Source organism: Stenella coeruleoalba (assembly GCF_951394435.1).
Source record: "Stenella coeruleoalba genome assembly, chromosome: 12".
Taxonomy (NCBI): Eukaryota; Metazoa; Chordata; class Mammalia; order Artiodactyla; family Delphinidae; genus Stenella; species Stenella coeruleoalba.
Window position 1 is genome coordinate 65,651,636 of NC_137158.1, and position 13,808 is coordinate 65,665,443.

At 41.5% G+C, this 13,808-nt stretch overlaps 1 protein-coding gene across 1 annotated transcript in view; it reads left to right on the forward strand.

Moving 5' to 3' along the window:
* Window positions 1-13,808, forward strand: part of ECT2L (epithelial cell transforming 2 like) — a 72,512-nt gene that overhangs the window by 53,666 nt on the left and 5,038 nt on the right. The window contains 8 exon segments of the mRNA XM_079939614.1: window positions 2,062-2,232; window positions 4,033-4,227; window positions 5,917-5,990; window positions 6,089-6,135; window positions 6,138-6,191; window positions 6,194-6,243; window positions 6,941-6,997; window positions 8,319-8,407. Coding sequence (XP_079795740.1) covers window positions 2,062-2,232; window positions 4,033-4,227; window positions 5,917-5,990; window positions 6,089-6,135; window positions 6,138-6,191; window positions 6,194-6,243; window positions 6,941-6,997; window positions 8,319-8,407 — 737 coding nt within the window.

Below are 13,808 nucleotides of genomic sequence, written 5' to 3' on the forward strand. Positions count from 1 at the left end.
ATCTATCTATCTATCTATCTATCTATCTATCATCTTGCTGCCCAGTGAGTAGTTAACTCCTGGCCTTGATACGTCTATAGTGTTTACACTGATACTATACAACCACAGTGATGAGTCACAGCCAGAATCATAGTTGTTCTTGACAATGACATATGACATAGTTGTACCTGTCATTTTCACAACTATTTCTGGTCCCTAATTCAGGCAGCCAAGTGTTTTCTGGGAGAAGCGCCAGCAATAACTAGGATGTTAGCAATAAGTAAGATCCTAGAGGAAAATTCCTAACGTGTGATCCAAGGTCTCCCTTACGGGTCATGGACAGAGCCAAGGCAAAGGCCCAGCAACTCCGAATAATTGTTTTCTTAAAAATGTGCAAAGTTTGCTGCCCCTGTTACTTCATCCCAATTCATCCCTAAAAACGAAGAGGGGATGGTATCTTATCCAAAAAATAGACTCTAAAAATCCTAATAATTAGACGGATAATATAAAATGAGAGAACTCACTGTTTTTAGGTTCAAACACAATTACTGCATCAAATTGATTTCCTAGCCACAGAGAAAATTTTACCTTTAAAAAATAGCTGTTGCTGGAAATTCCCTGGCGGTCCAGTGGTTAGGACTCTGCACTGCCACTGCAGGAGGCCCAGGTTCGATCCCTGGTCAGGGAGCTAAGATTCTGCAAGACACTCAGCATGGCCAAAAAGTAAATAAACAAAAAATTTAAAAAGCTGTTGCTGAGCCAGAGATGAAACAAAGCCCCAGTATGAGCAAGCAGGTTCTAGGAGAGCCAGAGGGGTCTAGGCGTCCACTCCTTAAGTTTAATGTCTGAGCACTCATGGGGGCCTGTACAAAAAGATGATATCCCAGGTAAGGGGGCCTCCCTCGTCTGTGGGATCCACAATCCGATCGGTACCGCTTGGGCTCTCTTAACCTCGGCCAGGCAGGTTGAGTTTCATTTTCCTTTTACGCCTGCAACCACGTATACCTACACAACTACGGCTGTCACCCTGACTGGTTGAAGTTATCATTTCTCCATATAAATTATCAGCACTATAATTTATTTTGAAAGAAGAGAGTGTTCTATGCATAGAAATTATTGTGTCAAAATTCAAAGTAGATTTAAGTATAAATACGTGCCAGGCCGCTATGGGTCAGCCCCGAACGGGGAAGACAAAGGACATGGCAGAAAGGCTCTGTGGGGCAGCTGTGAAGCGCTCAGGCTCAGGCGCTGGCTGGCTGCGTGCAGTTCCAGGACCTCTCATACAAAGGCTTCAGGCAGCCATAAGGGATGGCTGCAGGTACAGAATAAAAACTTGTTTTTGCCTGAGTAGAGTAAGGCAAAGGGAGTCTTGCTTGTGAATTGGTGTTTTTTTTCAGTCTCCCTCCTACATATCAATGGGTTGCTATAGATAGTTTTATCTTTGACTAGGAAGGGCAGCAGTAGTGGCCACTAATTATCATTCGTCTCAGCACAAACATGGGACCATTGTTCCGTTGCTGGGATGGACCCTGGGATGCTGCAGGCTGAAGGGGGGGGCTTTTTTTTTTAACGTGCTAAATTATATGGAAGCCACAAGAACAATTAACAAGGCAAAGTAAAGAAAGAATAAGCCATATTTAATGTGGAAACAGATCTAGAAATGGCATGTGAATTACTTCTGACGCTTTTTCACGAGGTGAACAAAGGGGTGAATTTTACAAAGTACTGTGAGCTTTTGCTTCTGGCGCTTAAAAGCAAGATAACTTGTTTGCACTCTGCTGCCTGGTGACAGAGCAGAGCTGAGGCAGAGGCCTGGTCCCAGGCACCTGGGAGGAGCAGCTGAAGAGCAGAATCCCTCTCCTGACTCCAGGGGAATGGGAGCTGCACTGAATTTAGTTTCTCAAGGATCGTGCAGTTCCTAGGAAGCAAAAGGTTATTATTTTTTTTAACGTAACATTTAATTTAAGAGAGGCATCAAATTTGTCGAGTGCTTAATTCATTGTGTCTCAGGGCCACTATGGTTATGGCTGAAGGGCAGAGCTTCTGAACCCTCAGGGGGTTTGGCGCTGACTGGGCAGTTAGACATCCCAGGGCCCGCCCCAAATAACCAAGTCTGCATTTAATCCTCAGGAAAGAAATGTTATAGAAGATAATCCTCGGGACACAAAATCAAGTCTCAGCAAAAACGGTCCAAATTTTGAGTTGCTGTTTGAGTTGGTAAGCCAATTATCACATAATAAGAATTTTCTATTTGTTTTGCTCCTGACCAAAAAAAAAAAAAAAGCTTCAACCTTTATTCTGGTTTGTTTTTCCTTTTTTCTTGAAAGTTTCTCTTAGGGGAAAAGAACCCTTCAAATATAACTGGGGGAAATCCAGCCAGTAGATTTTTCTTTTGAATAAATCCTGGTCTAAAAAGAAGTTGAGGCAAGAGGATGGACGTGTAACATCTCGGCAGCAAGAGCCATCTCTGTGCTACTCCTTGCTTTTCTGATAGGACACTAGGACGGCATTTAAAGAAGTGGTACGTGGACGTGAAGGTTCACAGGGTTTAACCGACCCATCAGCTATGGTCTGACTTCAAACGCTGAGTATAATCAATATAACTTTTAGGGCTCTGTCTTTCCGTTTAGAAAGGGTAGTAGTGGGTGAAGCAGGTGCAGACAGGCAGAGGCTTGGTCCTGTGCGACAGTAACACACAGTGCATGCGTGCCGTCTAGCATTTCTGCAACACACATCCACATTTATTATCACGTTTCAACCACAGAATCCTGTAAGTCAGGTGTTAGAACCCACATTTTGTAGAGGAAGAAGTAAAGTCAGAAAACTTAAAGGATTTCCCTAAGGTTAGACAACAGGCAAAGAGAGAATCTTGAATCCTGCAGCGCAGCGGAGCTCAGCCCCAAGGCTCTTTCCCAGTCACACAACACCCAGGGCCAGTCCACCTACAGTGGATGGTGCCGCTGTGGACCTCGCCGGCCCCGCGCTCACTCATCCCCAAACCCAACCCCAGGAACCACCAAGGAGGAGGGCATTTACATAGTGCAGTCATTATGATAGAATCTCATCCGACTATTGGTAATAATACCTGACAATGGTTTTAAGACAACGACAGAAGTTTTGACAACTGAAACCTTAAGTCAAAATGATGATAAATATTAGATAACGCCAGTATTTTAAAAATATGTAAATACACATAAAATATAATGTGGGCTGTAAGCCAACTGCCAAGTGGGATATAGATGTATTTTTTAACTCATTAGATATGTCTAAATAGGCATTATATACAGACCATGTGTTTGAACGATAAAACTTAACCAAGAACAGTGCTTATAGTATTTCAAACAGAATGAGTTTTCTGATTTTTCTCTTAAATTACTTTTACATTTTAATTTTAGTTCATGAAATTATGGTTGATGTTTCAGGTGAAGATCACATGGCATTACACGTTAGTATTACCATATTTTATTTGGGGCAGTGTGGGGCAGACTTAGGGCTGGAGGGGAAAGAGGAAATTGTGTTCTAGGAGTTTTAATCGTTCTAGCCTCAAATATTACAAGGCCATTAGATTTTTAAAAATTGAATACTGTAATTGTTTTCTATTGTAAAGATACTAATTTTACAACTTTTCAAAAGTACAAATATAAGGAAAGGAATTACCTAGTCCCAGTAAGGAAAATTAATTTCTCCATACATAAACATAGCACAGTTAATATCAGGATGTGGGATTTCTTTACACCAGTGTATGGCTTCTCCCTCTGCATTACAAAATAAAACAGGACTTTGATATATAGAAAATACGGACCACCAGGCAACCTAATTACCCAGGAGTGGTGGGTTCACAGGTACTTTTCCCTAAACACAGAAAGGAGAGCCTGAGTTTCGGTGGAAACTGGTGGAAGGTCTTTGGTGGATGACCACCTGACTCAACCTGCGTCCTCACTTCCCATCTCCTCCTTTCCTGTCAAATCTGAACCGCTCAGTGTCAAGACAAAAGGATTTGACAAAAGCCCTGCCCTAAACGACTGACCACGAATTTATTTCTTAAGTTTATAGGTTGTCACTAGCCGATATTTCATGGCCACGCTTTCCTCATATTGCAGGTGGTTTCTAGATGACTTGAGAGACAGACTACAGGAATGGGGCCCAGCTCACTGCGTGGGAGAAATATTCATAAAGTTTGGAAGCCAATTGAACATATACACCAATTTCTTCCACAATTACCCTGTTATTCTGAAAACTATGGAGAAGGTAAAAGATTGAGTGACCATCCAGGCACTTATTACCCCTTCTGAGCTTGAGAGGAAGTTTCATGTGTAACCCGAAGGACTACAATTACCAGGAAAGACTTCTTCTCTACTCTTGGCTTCCAGATCTTCTCTGGTTTACTGTGAGCTCCTTGAGGACAGGGACCCTGACTTACCTAATTTTGTGTCGCTACGGGCTGGCACAGTGCTTGATCCAGCAGCGCCCTGGAACCGGTTGTGGGACTGAACTTATTCTCATGCAAAAAGCCAGACTCCCACCTGTCCCAGTTACCCTGGGGCTCGGTTACAGGAACATGCTTCACAATGAGGCAGAAGCAAGACTGTTAACCCTGATTCCATGCTGCCACTACAGGCCTGGGCGTCCTGGGCGAGTCCAGCTCTCTCATGGAGAAAAGGAATTCATAATCCACACATTGGAATAAAAACACTCAATGTGTGAAATCTCACGATGAAATGAGGAGTTCCTTTGTCGCACATTCCCGAGCGAGTGCATTATAAACAGTTGTCCCTGTTGTGACTCCTGCCGTACACCGTCTGAGCGGAAATATGCAGCTCCCGTCTATGCCCCTTGCTGCTCTTGTTGGGATCTCCTCTGATGGCGTAGGATACCTCTCTTCCCTCCTCAGTTTACATCAAAAGGGTAGCAGGAGAGGCACCCTGTGACGTGGTGGTGCACTCTGCCACCGTCCCCACGTCCACTGTGGCCATGTCCACCTGTCTGCACTGAGGCCCTGAAGGGAAAGCCCGGGGCTGGGAAGTCTCTGGACGATTCCTGACCTCAGACATTGCCCTTTGCTGTCCTCTTCCTGCCCCACCTGGGGAGTTTAAACACTGCAGGACAACTCGATTATGTGAAAGTTGCATGAATAAAGCAATCTCATAGAACTGACATTTAGGACAAGAATTGGAACAAAGCATCATATATTATTACAGGCAAATTTGTGCCAACATTTTTATAGTTATGGATAATAATGTATCTATTTCACTAGCATGGGGGTGAATATAAGTAAGCATGCAATAAACGTTAGCTCTTAACATTTCTGAAATCAGTGACTATTTGACTTCTAGAAATTAGCATCACTTCCATCTGAGAAAAATGAGGTAACTTCCTGGGGGCTGTAATGGTGATGAATAATACATTTTAAAACAGATATTAAGTATAGTGGAGCACCTTTTTAATGTTGCTGTGGAAAACATGCTTAACAGCAGTATTACAGGTGAACCCATTAATAGTCTCTTACTATTAGGAAATAACCTTTATTGTGTGACAGGCACTTTACGGATAGGATTCGCCCCCTCCCCACTCACTGCAAGGTTAGATATGATATCCATGAGAAAACTGAGGCTCAGAGAAGTTAAGTAACTTGACAAAGTCACATAGAATTAGATAGAATTAAATTAGAATTCTAATTCTAATCCAGGCCTACCTGCACACAAAGCCCATTTTCAGTTTTCTATACTTATTAAGTTCAATGAATAGGGTTAGGTTTATGGTACAATTAAAACACTATACTTGGGATATCAGTAAGCACCTATAGTGTTACTAACACTGTGATTAGATGTAGATGCTGCCTTTTTGCTTTTGAGCGCTTCACAGATGGTGCTCGCCTGGTGGAACTGAATGCTTCCAAACTGTCTTATAGAGATTTGACAATATAATGCTCACCTTTAGTGCAGAGAAATGATACCAGCACTCCGAGCTTTCCTGAAGAGGCATGATAAGACCATTGTTACAAAGATGCTGAGGTAAGCTCTGAGGGAGAGCACAGCCGGGGCACCCCAAGTATGGGCGTTCTCTGGCCGTCAGAAAGAGACCAGGGCTCCCTTGTCTGTGCCTCATACAGCCTTCCAGAGCTGCTTTTGCACCCATCCCGAAGGTCTGAAGAATATATGCTCTTCTCTACGCTCTGAGGCTTCACACTTCTGCAGAACATGTTGACCACGGGACTCGACCACTGCAATTGAAGTGATCAAGAAATACAAAGGTTACATAGATCAGGTTGGCTGCTGCTAAGAGCCTGTGTCCTTTAAAAATGTTACAGTGCTTTTGTGTACTCTTAACTCAAAGATCCTGAAATACCTTATCCTCCTGGGGTATTCTTTACTTCAAAGTCTTTCATCCTTTTAATGTGAAATCATTGTATTCAGTGATTTTGAGCACGGAGGGCACCTATTCTAAACCAAATCACATGAGACAATGTTTTCAGATACCTGTAGAAGTACAATAAAATCTTTATTAATATAAAAGTTTAAAAAATGGAGTATTTGGGTGATTTTTCTAGATAACTAAAAGAAAAGAGTAAAACCCCTTGTTTCTGAAAGTACTTTTTCATGTATTAATTAACTTTCCTGCCTAAGTAAGTAGAGCAATCACAACTATATTCTGCAGGAATTCAGCGTCTTGGAGTACGGTGCTATCATTCTGAAAACATCACTGTGACGTGCACAGTGCATGGGAGTCTGGGCTTAATGTAAATGACAGCTCATTATGCCCAGAAGAAATTTTTGAATACAGTGTTGTCGCTAGCCTCATTGTTTTAAAACATATTGGGTACAGGAAATGGAGATTCTCATAATAGTTTATGAAAATACCGTGCCCTTATCAAGTGCCATAAAATATTTTAATCTACTTTTTATGTATAAAAACATCACAATTTCAGTTTCCCTAAAATCACTTTGTTTTCTGGATGAAGCAGAACATCAATATGAAAGATCAGCTGTCAAACATAGAGAGAATCATCTGTGGGTGCCTGGTATGTATTCTGATGCACTTGCTCCGTCTCAGGCTCATGAATTATAACCTCAAGTCACTGGCAAAAAGGAGACATACAGATTTTGATTCAGCTAACATCCATTGAGTGCCTGCTGTGTGCCAGGGGCTGCCAAGCTCTCATATTCCACATCCCTGTTATTGGCAAGGATGCTAGATGAGAAGAGGCACATGTGGTCTTGACCCCATCCCATAACTTCTCTGCAGTCTTAGCACCTTTCTTGGGACTACTGTGATCATGACCCCCTTTGAGGAATGGGGCCGTGTCTTTACTGTTTTATATCTCCCTGCACATAGTATCTGGTGCAGGATTCTGCCCACTGAGGACATCAGCGGGAATCCTAGAAGTCCTCTGCTGGCTATCTGTTACCTACGGAATATCATCTGGTCCCATTCTACCCTCCTTCTCACTGCCTCGCCTAGCACCTTATGACAAACCACATAAATCTACTCACGGTTCTCTAATAACGTGAGCCTCTCTTCACACATTTGTGCTTTGCCCATGCTCTTCCTTCTCAGAAATTGCCTTCTTTTTCTACTCCACTGGATAAACTCCTATTCAGCCTTTTAAGATCCATTTCAATCTTCGTCTGCCTTGTGAAGTATCCCACAACGTCTCCAGTGTGAGCTGCCCCTTCCTAGGTATTCTGCAGCACCCTGAAGGTCTCTGCCACGTTTTCCTTCAGTCCTTTATTCACAAGATTGGGAGCTCCATCAGGTATGAACTATGATTTTCGTGTCTTCTAGTGTTCAGCATATACTAGGAGTTCAATATATGAATTATATTGAATTAAAATATCAGTTGACTGGAAGTGTTATTGTTATTTGCTCAAACTGGGGAGCAAGGTGGAGTTGTTTGGGCCTAATTTAGATCTGCACATTTTGATAGGGAAAGAGGTGGAGTTGGTTGGATTACAGAAAATCCAAAATCTTGGAACTCACAGAGCCCACAGAACTTTACCTTTGGATCACTATACACATCAAGTGATCATCTCCATGGCTAGATCAGTAAAAGGGCCTGACTTCTTAATTTGTAACATTTCATTCACCTCCTTTTCTCCATAGTTCCCTTCTGACTCACCCCACCCCCACCTTATTTTTGATGCTAGGAAAGCATTTATAATAAAACAATGTTTTCAATAGTTTAAAAATACAGTTTTCACTGTTTGACAAACAATGCTTTTTCATAATTGAACTGAGTTCTACTCAACACTTACATCTTCTGGGATATAAAATGGTTCTTCAGTAGTGGAAATTATTTTCTAAAAATTTATATATTTCTAATTTTGTTTTTTATTTCATAGACTCTATCAGAAGTAAACAGATATCTGATTAGGGTCCAAGATGTAGCCCAACTTCACTGCTGTGATGAGGAACTAAGTTTCTCTTTAAGGTAAATATTTAACTATCCTATGGCTGTGACTGTATCATATTTATCTTGTACCCAGAATCCAGTACAATGTCTGTCATATTGTAAATTTACAATAAATCTTTGTGTTGAACTAAAAAGTTACACACACACCCCTCTCTGAGATGATGTAAGGTGTTTTATCACCTTACTCGCATACCAGGCAGCTACTGGGTAGAATGGAAGAAACTGAACTGTCATTGCCGGGACCACTAACTCCACTGAAAGAGGAGTTCTGAAGTTTGGTCACTTTCCTACTGAGAGGAGAGCCAGGTGTTGCGGGGTACCACATGGATGATCTGCTCAACTCTGAGAAAGAGAAGACCAGTTGATTGTCCGCAGTTAGTTACTGAGGTCAGTATTCAGAAGGTCTCACCCTAAGACCACCATGGTATTGAGGTCTCACATATCTAGTTTGTACAGTGCTCACAGTATAAGAGCTATTGTGACGAGAGGGTGCTAGCATTCCCTTTCCTCCTTTAGAACAAGGATGGGCAACCTTTTTCTGTAGAGGGGCAGATGGTAAGTATTCTAGGTCTTTCTTGCTGAATGATCTCTGTGGCAACTACCTAACTTTGCTGTTGTAGCACAAAAGCAGCTACATAAATACAATACATAATGAATAATACAATCTTCAAAAACAATACAATACCTAAGTGAATGAGTGTAGCTGTGTTCCAATAAAACTTTATTTACAGAAGACAAGGGGTGAGGCCATAGGTTTTCAATTCCTGCTTTAGAAAATTGTTTGCCAATCTATGTTTTCAGTATTAATGGCAAAGATGATAACTCAACAAAGAGCAACCAAATGGAGAGGAATTAACTGCAATAAAAGAAATGAAAATTGGTTTGCCTGTTATTTCAATGAATATTTCAGTGAATGTTTCCCAAAGGCCCAGGGCAGGGTGGTGGCAGTGGCGGGGGACGGGGGAGGTTGGAAGAAACCAGTCCCTTCCAGTCCCTTCACCTCGATCCTCACCTGGAGTGGATATTAAATGAAAATCAAATCACATAGTCGTATCACTTTTCTCATTGTCATGGTGTTTTTGTTTTGTTTTGTTGTTTTTGGTCAGTAGCAATAGAAATGAGCTACAGTGGTAGAAGGAAACTAGCTGTCAAGCCAGCAATTCTAAACGCACTGGTGTAGTAGGAGACATGCTAGGGATTATTCCAGTTTTTATTATTAGAATTTATTTTACTTTCATATATTCATTTTCAAACACTCTTCCTTTATGTAAGTCCAAGTTTCTGACTTATATAACTTACCTTTTCTCTGAATAACTTCTTTTAACATTTCTTGCTAGGTAGGTAGATCTGTTGGCAATGAATTCCCTCAATGTTTGTCTGAGAATGTCTTTATTTCTCCTTCACTTCTTTTAGATTTTTTTTTAATGTGGACCATTTTTAAAGTCTTTATTGAATTTGTTACAATATTGCTTATGTTTTATGTTTCTTTTTGTTCTTTTGTTTTTGCTGTGAGGCATGTGGGATCTTAGCTCCCCAACCAGGGATCAAACCTGCACCCCCTGCATTGGAAGGTGAAGTCTTAACCACTGGACCGCCAGGAGGAAGTCCCTCTCCTTCACTTTTTTTTTTTTTGTTGCTGTTGTTGTTTTTGCGGTACGCAGGCCTCCCACTGCCGTGGCCTCTCCCGTTGCAGAGCACAGGCTCTGGACCCACAGGCTCAGCGGCCATGGCTCACAGGCCCAGCTGCTCCACGGCACGTGGGATCTTCCTGGACCGGGGCACGAACCTGTGTCCCCTGCATCGGCAGGCGGACTCTCAACCACTGCGCCACCAGGGAAGCCCCTCCTTCACTTTTTTAAAAAAAATTAATTTTTGGCTGCGTTGGGTCTTCGCTGCTGGGTGCAGGCTCTCTCTAGTTGCGGTGAGTGGAGGCTACTCTTTGTTGCAGTGCACAGGTTTCTCACTGCGGTGGCTTTTCTTGTTGTGGAGCACGGGCTCTAGGCACATGGGCTTCAGTAGTTGCGGTTCATGGGCTCAGTAGCTGTGGCTCACGGGCTCTAGAGTGCAGGCTCAGTAGTTGTGGCACACAGGCTTAGTTGCTCTGCAGCATGTGGCATCTTCCTGAACCAGGGCTCGAACCCATGTCTCCGGCATTGGCAGGCGGATTCTTAACCATTAGCACCACCAGGGAAGTCCCCTCTCCTTCACTTTTGAAGGATACTTTTTCTGGCTACAGAATTCTAGTTTGGTGGGGTTTTTTCTTTCAACACTTACTTCACTCCCCCCTCTTCTTGCTTGCATGGTTTCCAAAGAGACATCCAGTGTAATCGTTACCTTTGTTCCTCTATAAGAAAGATGTTTCATTTTGTTTTGTTTTTCATTGTTGTCTCTGGATACTTTCAAGATTTTATCTTTCTCTTTGATTTTCTCAAATTTGTATGTGATACATATAGATTTGGGGGGATTTATCCTTCTTGGTATTCTCTAAGCTTCCTGGGCCTATGGTTTAGTGCTTGTCAATAATTTTGGATAATTCTCAGCCATTATTACTTCAACTATTTCTTCTGTTTCATCCTTCTTCTTCTCCATCTGATATTTCCATTAGACATTTATACACCCATTGTAATTGTCCCACATCTTTTGGATATTGTTCCCTTCTTTTTTACTCTTCTCTTTTCTTTCTGTTGATGTAGTTCAGGCTCACTGATTCTCTCCTTGGCTATGTCCAGTCTGCTGATGAGCCCAGCAAAGGCATTATTCATTTCTATTATGGTGTTTTTGATTTCTAGAATTTCTTTTTAATTATTTCTTGGAATTTCCATCTCTCTGTTTATATTACCCATCTGTACTAACATGTTGTCCACTTTTTCCAGTAGAGTTCTTAACTTAGCTTATCTTAGTTATTTTAAACTCCCTGGTCTGATAATTCTAACAACATTTCTACCATATCCGAGTCTGGTTCTGATGCTTGCCATGTCTTATCAGACTGTGTTTTCCTGCCTCTTAGCATGCCTTATAATTTTTTTGTTGAAAGCTAGACATCATGTATTGGATAAAAGGAAATGAGGCCAATAGGTCTTTAGTATGAGGTTTTACATTTATCTGGCTAAATGTTAGCCTGTATTTACCATTTGTTGTAGCTGTGGTGTCAGAGGCTGAAATTTTCATTTTTGTCTCCCCTGTTGTCTTTGGGTTTTCCTAGATATTCCTTAAATAGGACTTGAACCTTGCAGTCCTTTTCAGCTATAATACCTTGTTATTATAAGGAGTCCTGTTGATGTGGTAGGAAGATGTGAGGGGAAGGGAAGAGTTGTATGTCCTATCATTAGGTCTCAGGTTTTTAGTGAGACTGTACCCCTGGGCTATGACCTTTACAAGTGTCTATCAGCTTTTTACTTTTATTATTATTATTATTATTGTTAGTCACCTCTAAGACGAGACAGGAAGGTTAGAGGTAGCTGTGGGGTTGGGTATTTCCCTTTCCTCATCTTGGTTAGATTCTGGTAAAACTGTTTCCCTTGAAGGCAGGCCTTTGTTAAGAGAATAGAATAGGACTCTGGGCATGTTTCAAATAGTTACTTTCTCCCTCCCCATGGGAAGAATGAGGGTATTTTTCTGAGTGTCACAGTGAGAATCTGGTGAGGCTCCTGGAGGTAAAACTCCTGCAAGTTTTAAACTCATGCAAGGGTGCGGAGGTGTGGTGTGGGCCAGTGCTAGGCCTCCAGGAATTCGTAATCTCTTGAACTAGTTCACACTCAGGCTCTAGCAATTAGTCAACTACGCTTTAATATTCTTACCTGATGCTGGCTCCAACAGCAGTTTCTGCTTTCAGTAAGCTGTGATTCTACGTATCAGCTCGTCTCTTCAGCTTTGGGGTGGTAATCTACTTTATAACCTCACTTCTTCGATGGATCTAGGAAGAATTGTTGATTCTGAGTTTTCAGCTTCCTTTTTGTCGTGCGATGGAAGTGATGACTTCCAAGCTCTTTACACATGCAACCAGAAGTCTCAAATATTAGAATTTAGACTTCTGCTTTAGTGTTTGGACAACAGTACATTTGAGAGTTTCAGGAAAACAGGGGAATACTACATTATTTTACACTCTAATTACAAGGTACATTTATGTTTAAGTAGGCACTATCTCAGTGATTTGCCAAGCAGTAAATACAAATGTAATTTTACATTAATATTTAAGTTAAGTAAATGCAAAAAAGGTTCATATTCCAAAAGTTATCACAGAACATTTAGGCTGAAACCTTGTTTTCTGTCATTTTAGGAAGTCATATGAAACCCAAGAAGTGACATTCCCACGATTTCTATCAGGGATTTCTACTAGGGGAAAGTCTGCTTATATTTTGCACACGGTGCCAACTCACATGAGTCTAAAGCTTTATAGTTTACCACGTATTGTAACTTCTCTCATTTGATATACTCTTTACAATCATTTGGTGAGGAAGGTAGGAATGGAACCATGTTATGCATGGGGAATCTGGACTTGAGTAACTTGTCTGAGGTCACATTACTAACAAGTGCTTGTTTAGAATTCAAAACCAGGTCTCAGTGTTCTATCCACTGATTAGACCAGCAGGTGGAAAGATGAACTGAGACTTCCTCATAATAAACTCACCAACATAGCAAAAAGTACTAAACAAATTACTAATAAACAAGAGCAGTGACACAGAAAGAACAAGTAAATATTTGTACTATAAATGAAAAAATTTGCTCTGGGGTAGAGACAAAGTCGCAGTCATTTTAGAGTTAGGGAATCTGGAGGCATTTTTCCCTCTCTGGATACAGCCCTCAGAGTTCTGGGTTTGTTAAGCTTTTATAATACATTATGTACCTTGGAATTTTTATATTATTGTTTTTTTCAGAAACACCAATCTTCATCTATGTGACTTTAAGCTTGCTGATTTTTAGCATTTTTGTTTATTTTTGTTCTCCTTCTAATGGGGGTGTCGCCAAAGATGCAAAAGTGGAGCCCTCTAAGACTGGTGAATACAGGCATGGCTTTAAACCACCAAACAGAGCCATCCACTTCTCAGACCCCAGAGTCCTCTTGAGGAAAAACACTACCACACTACCGAGCATGCACACTGTTAACATTCCTTTTGGCTTACCCAGAGGGACCTACAGTCGTTTTCCAGGGCAGCTAGGCGCTGGGGAGAGAGAAATACCCAGACTTCTCAGGGATGCTGGACTCTGGCTCCGAATTGATTTTTATCCTGGCAACCCAAAAAGCCACAATGATCCACCGTTCAGAGTTTTGGCTCAGGTCAGCTCACAGAACCAATGACCTACTGTTGTCTGTTCATGCCAAAGGTTGTGCTCTGAAAATTACTTTCAAAGTTTTATGTATTTATGGAAGTTGGGTACTTTGTCTCTTGGTCTGGCTAATGTAGCAATTAAACAACAAAAC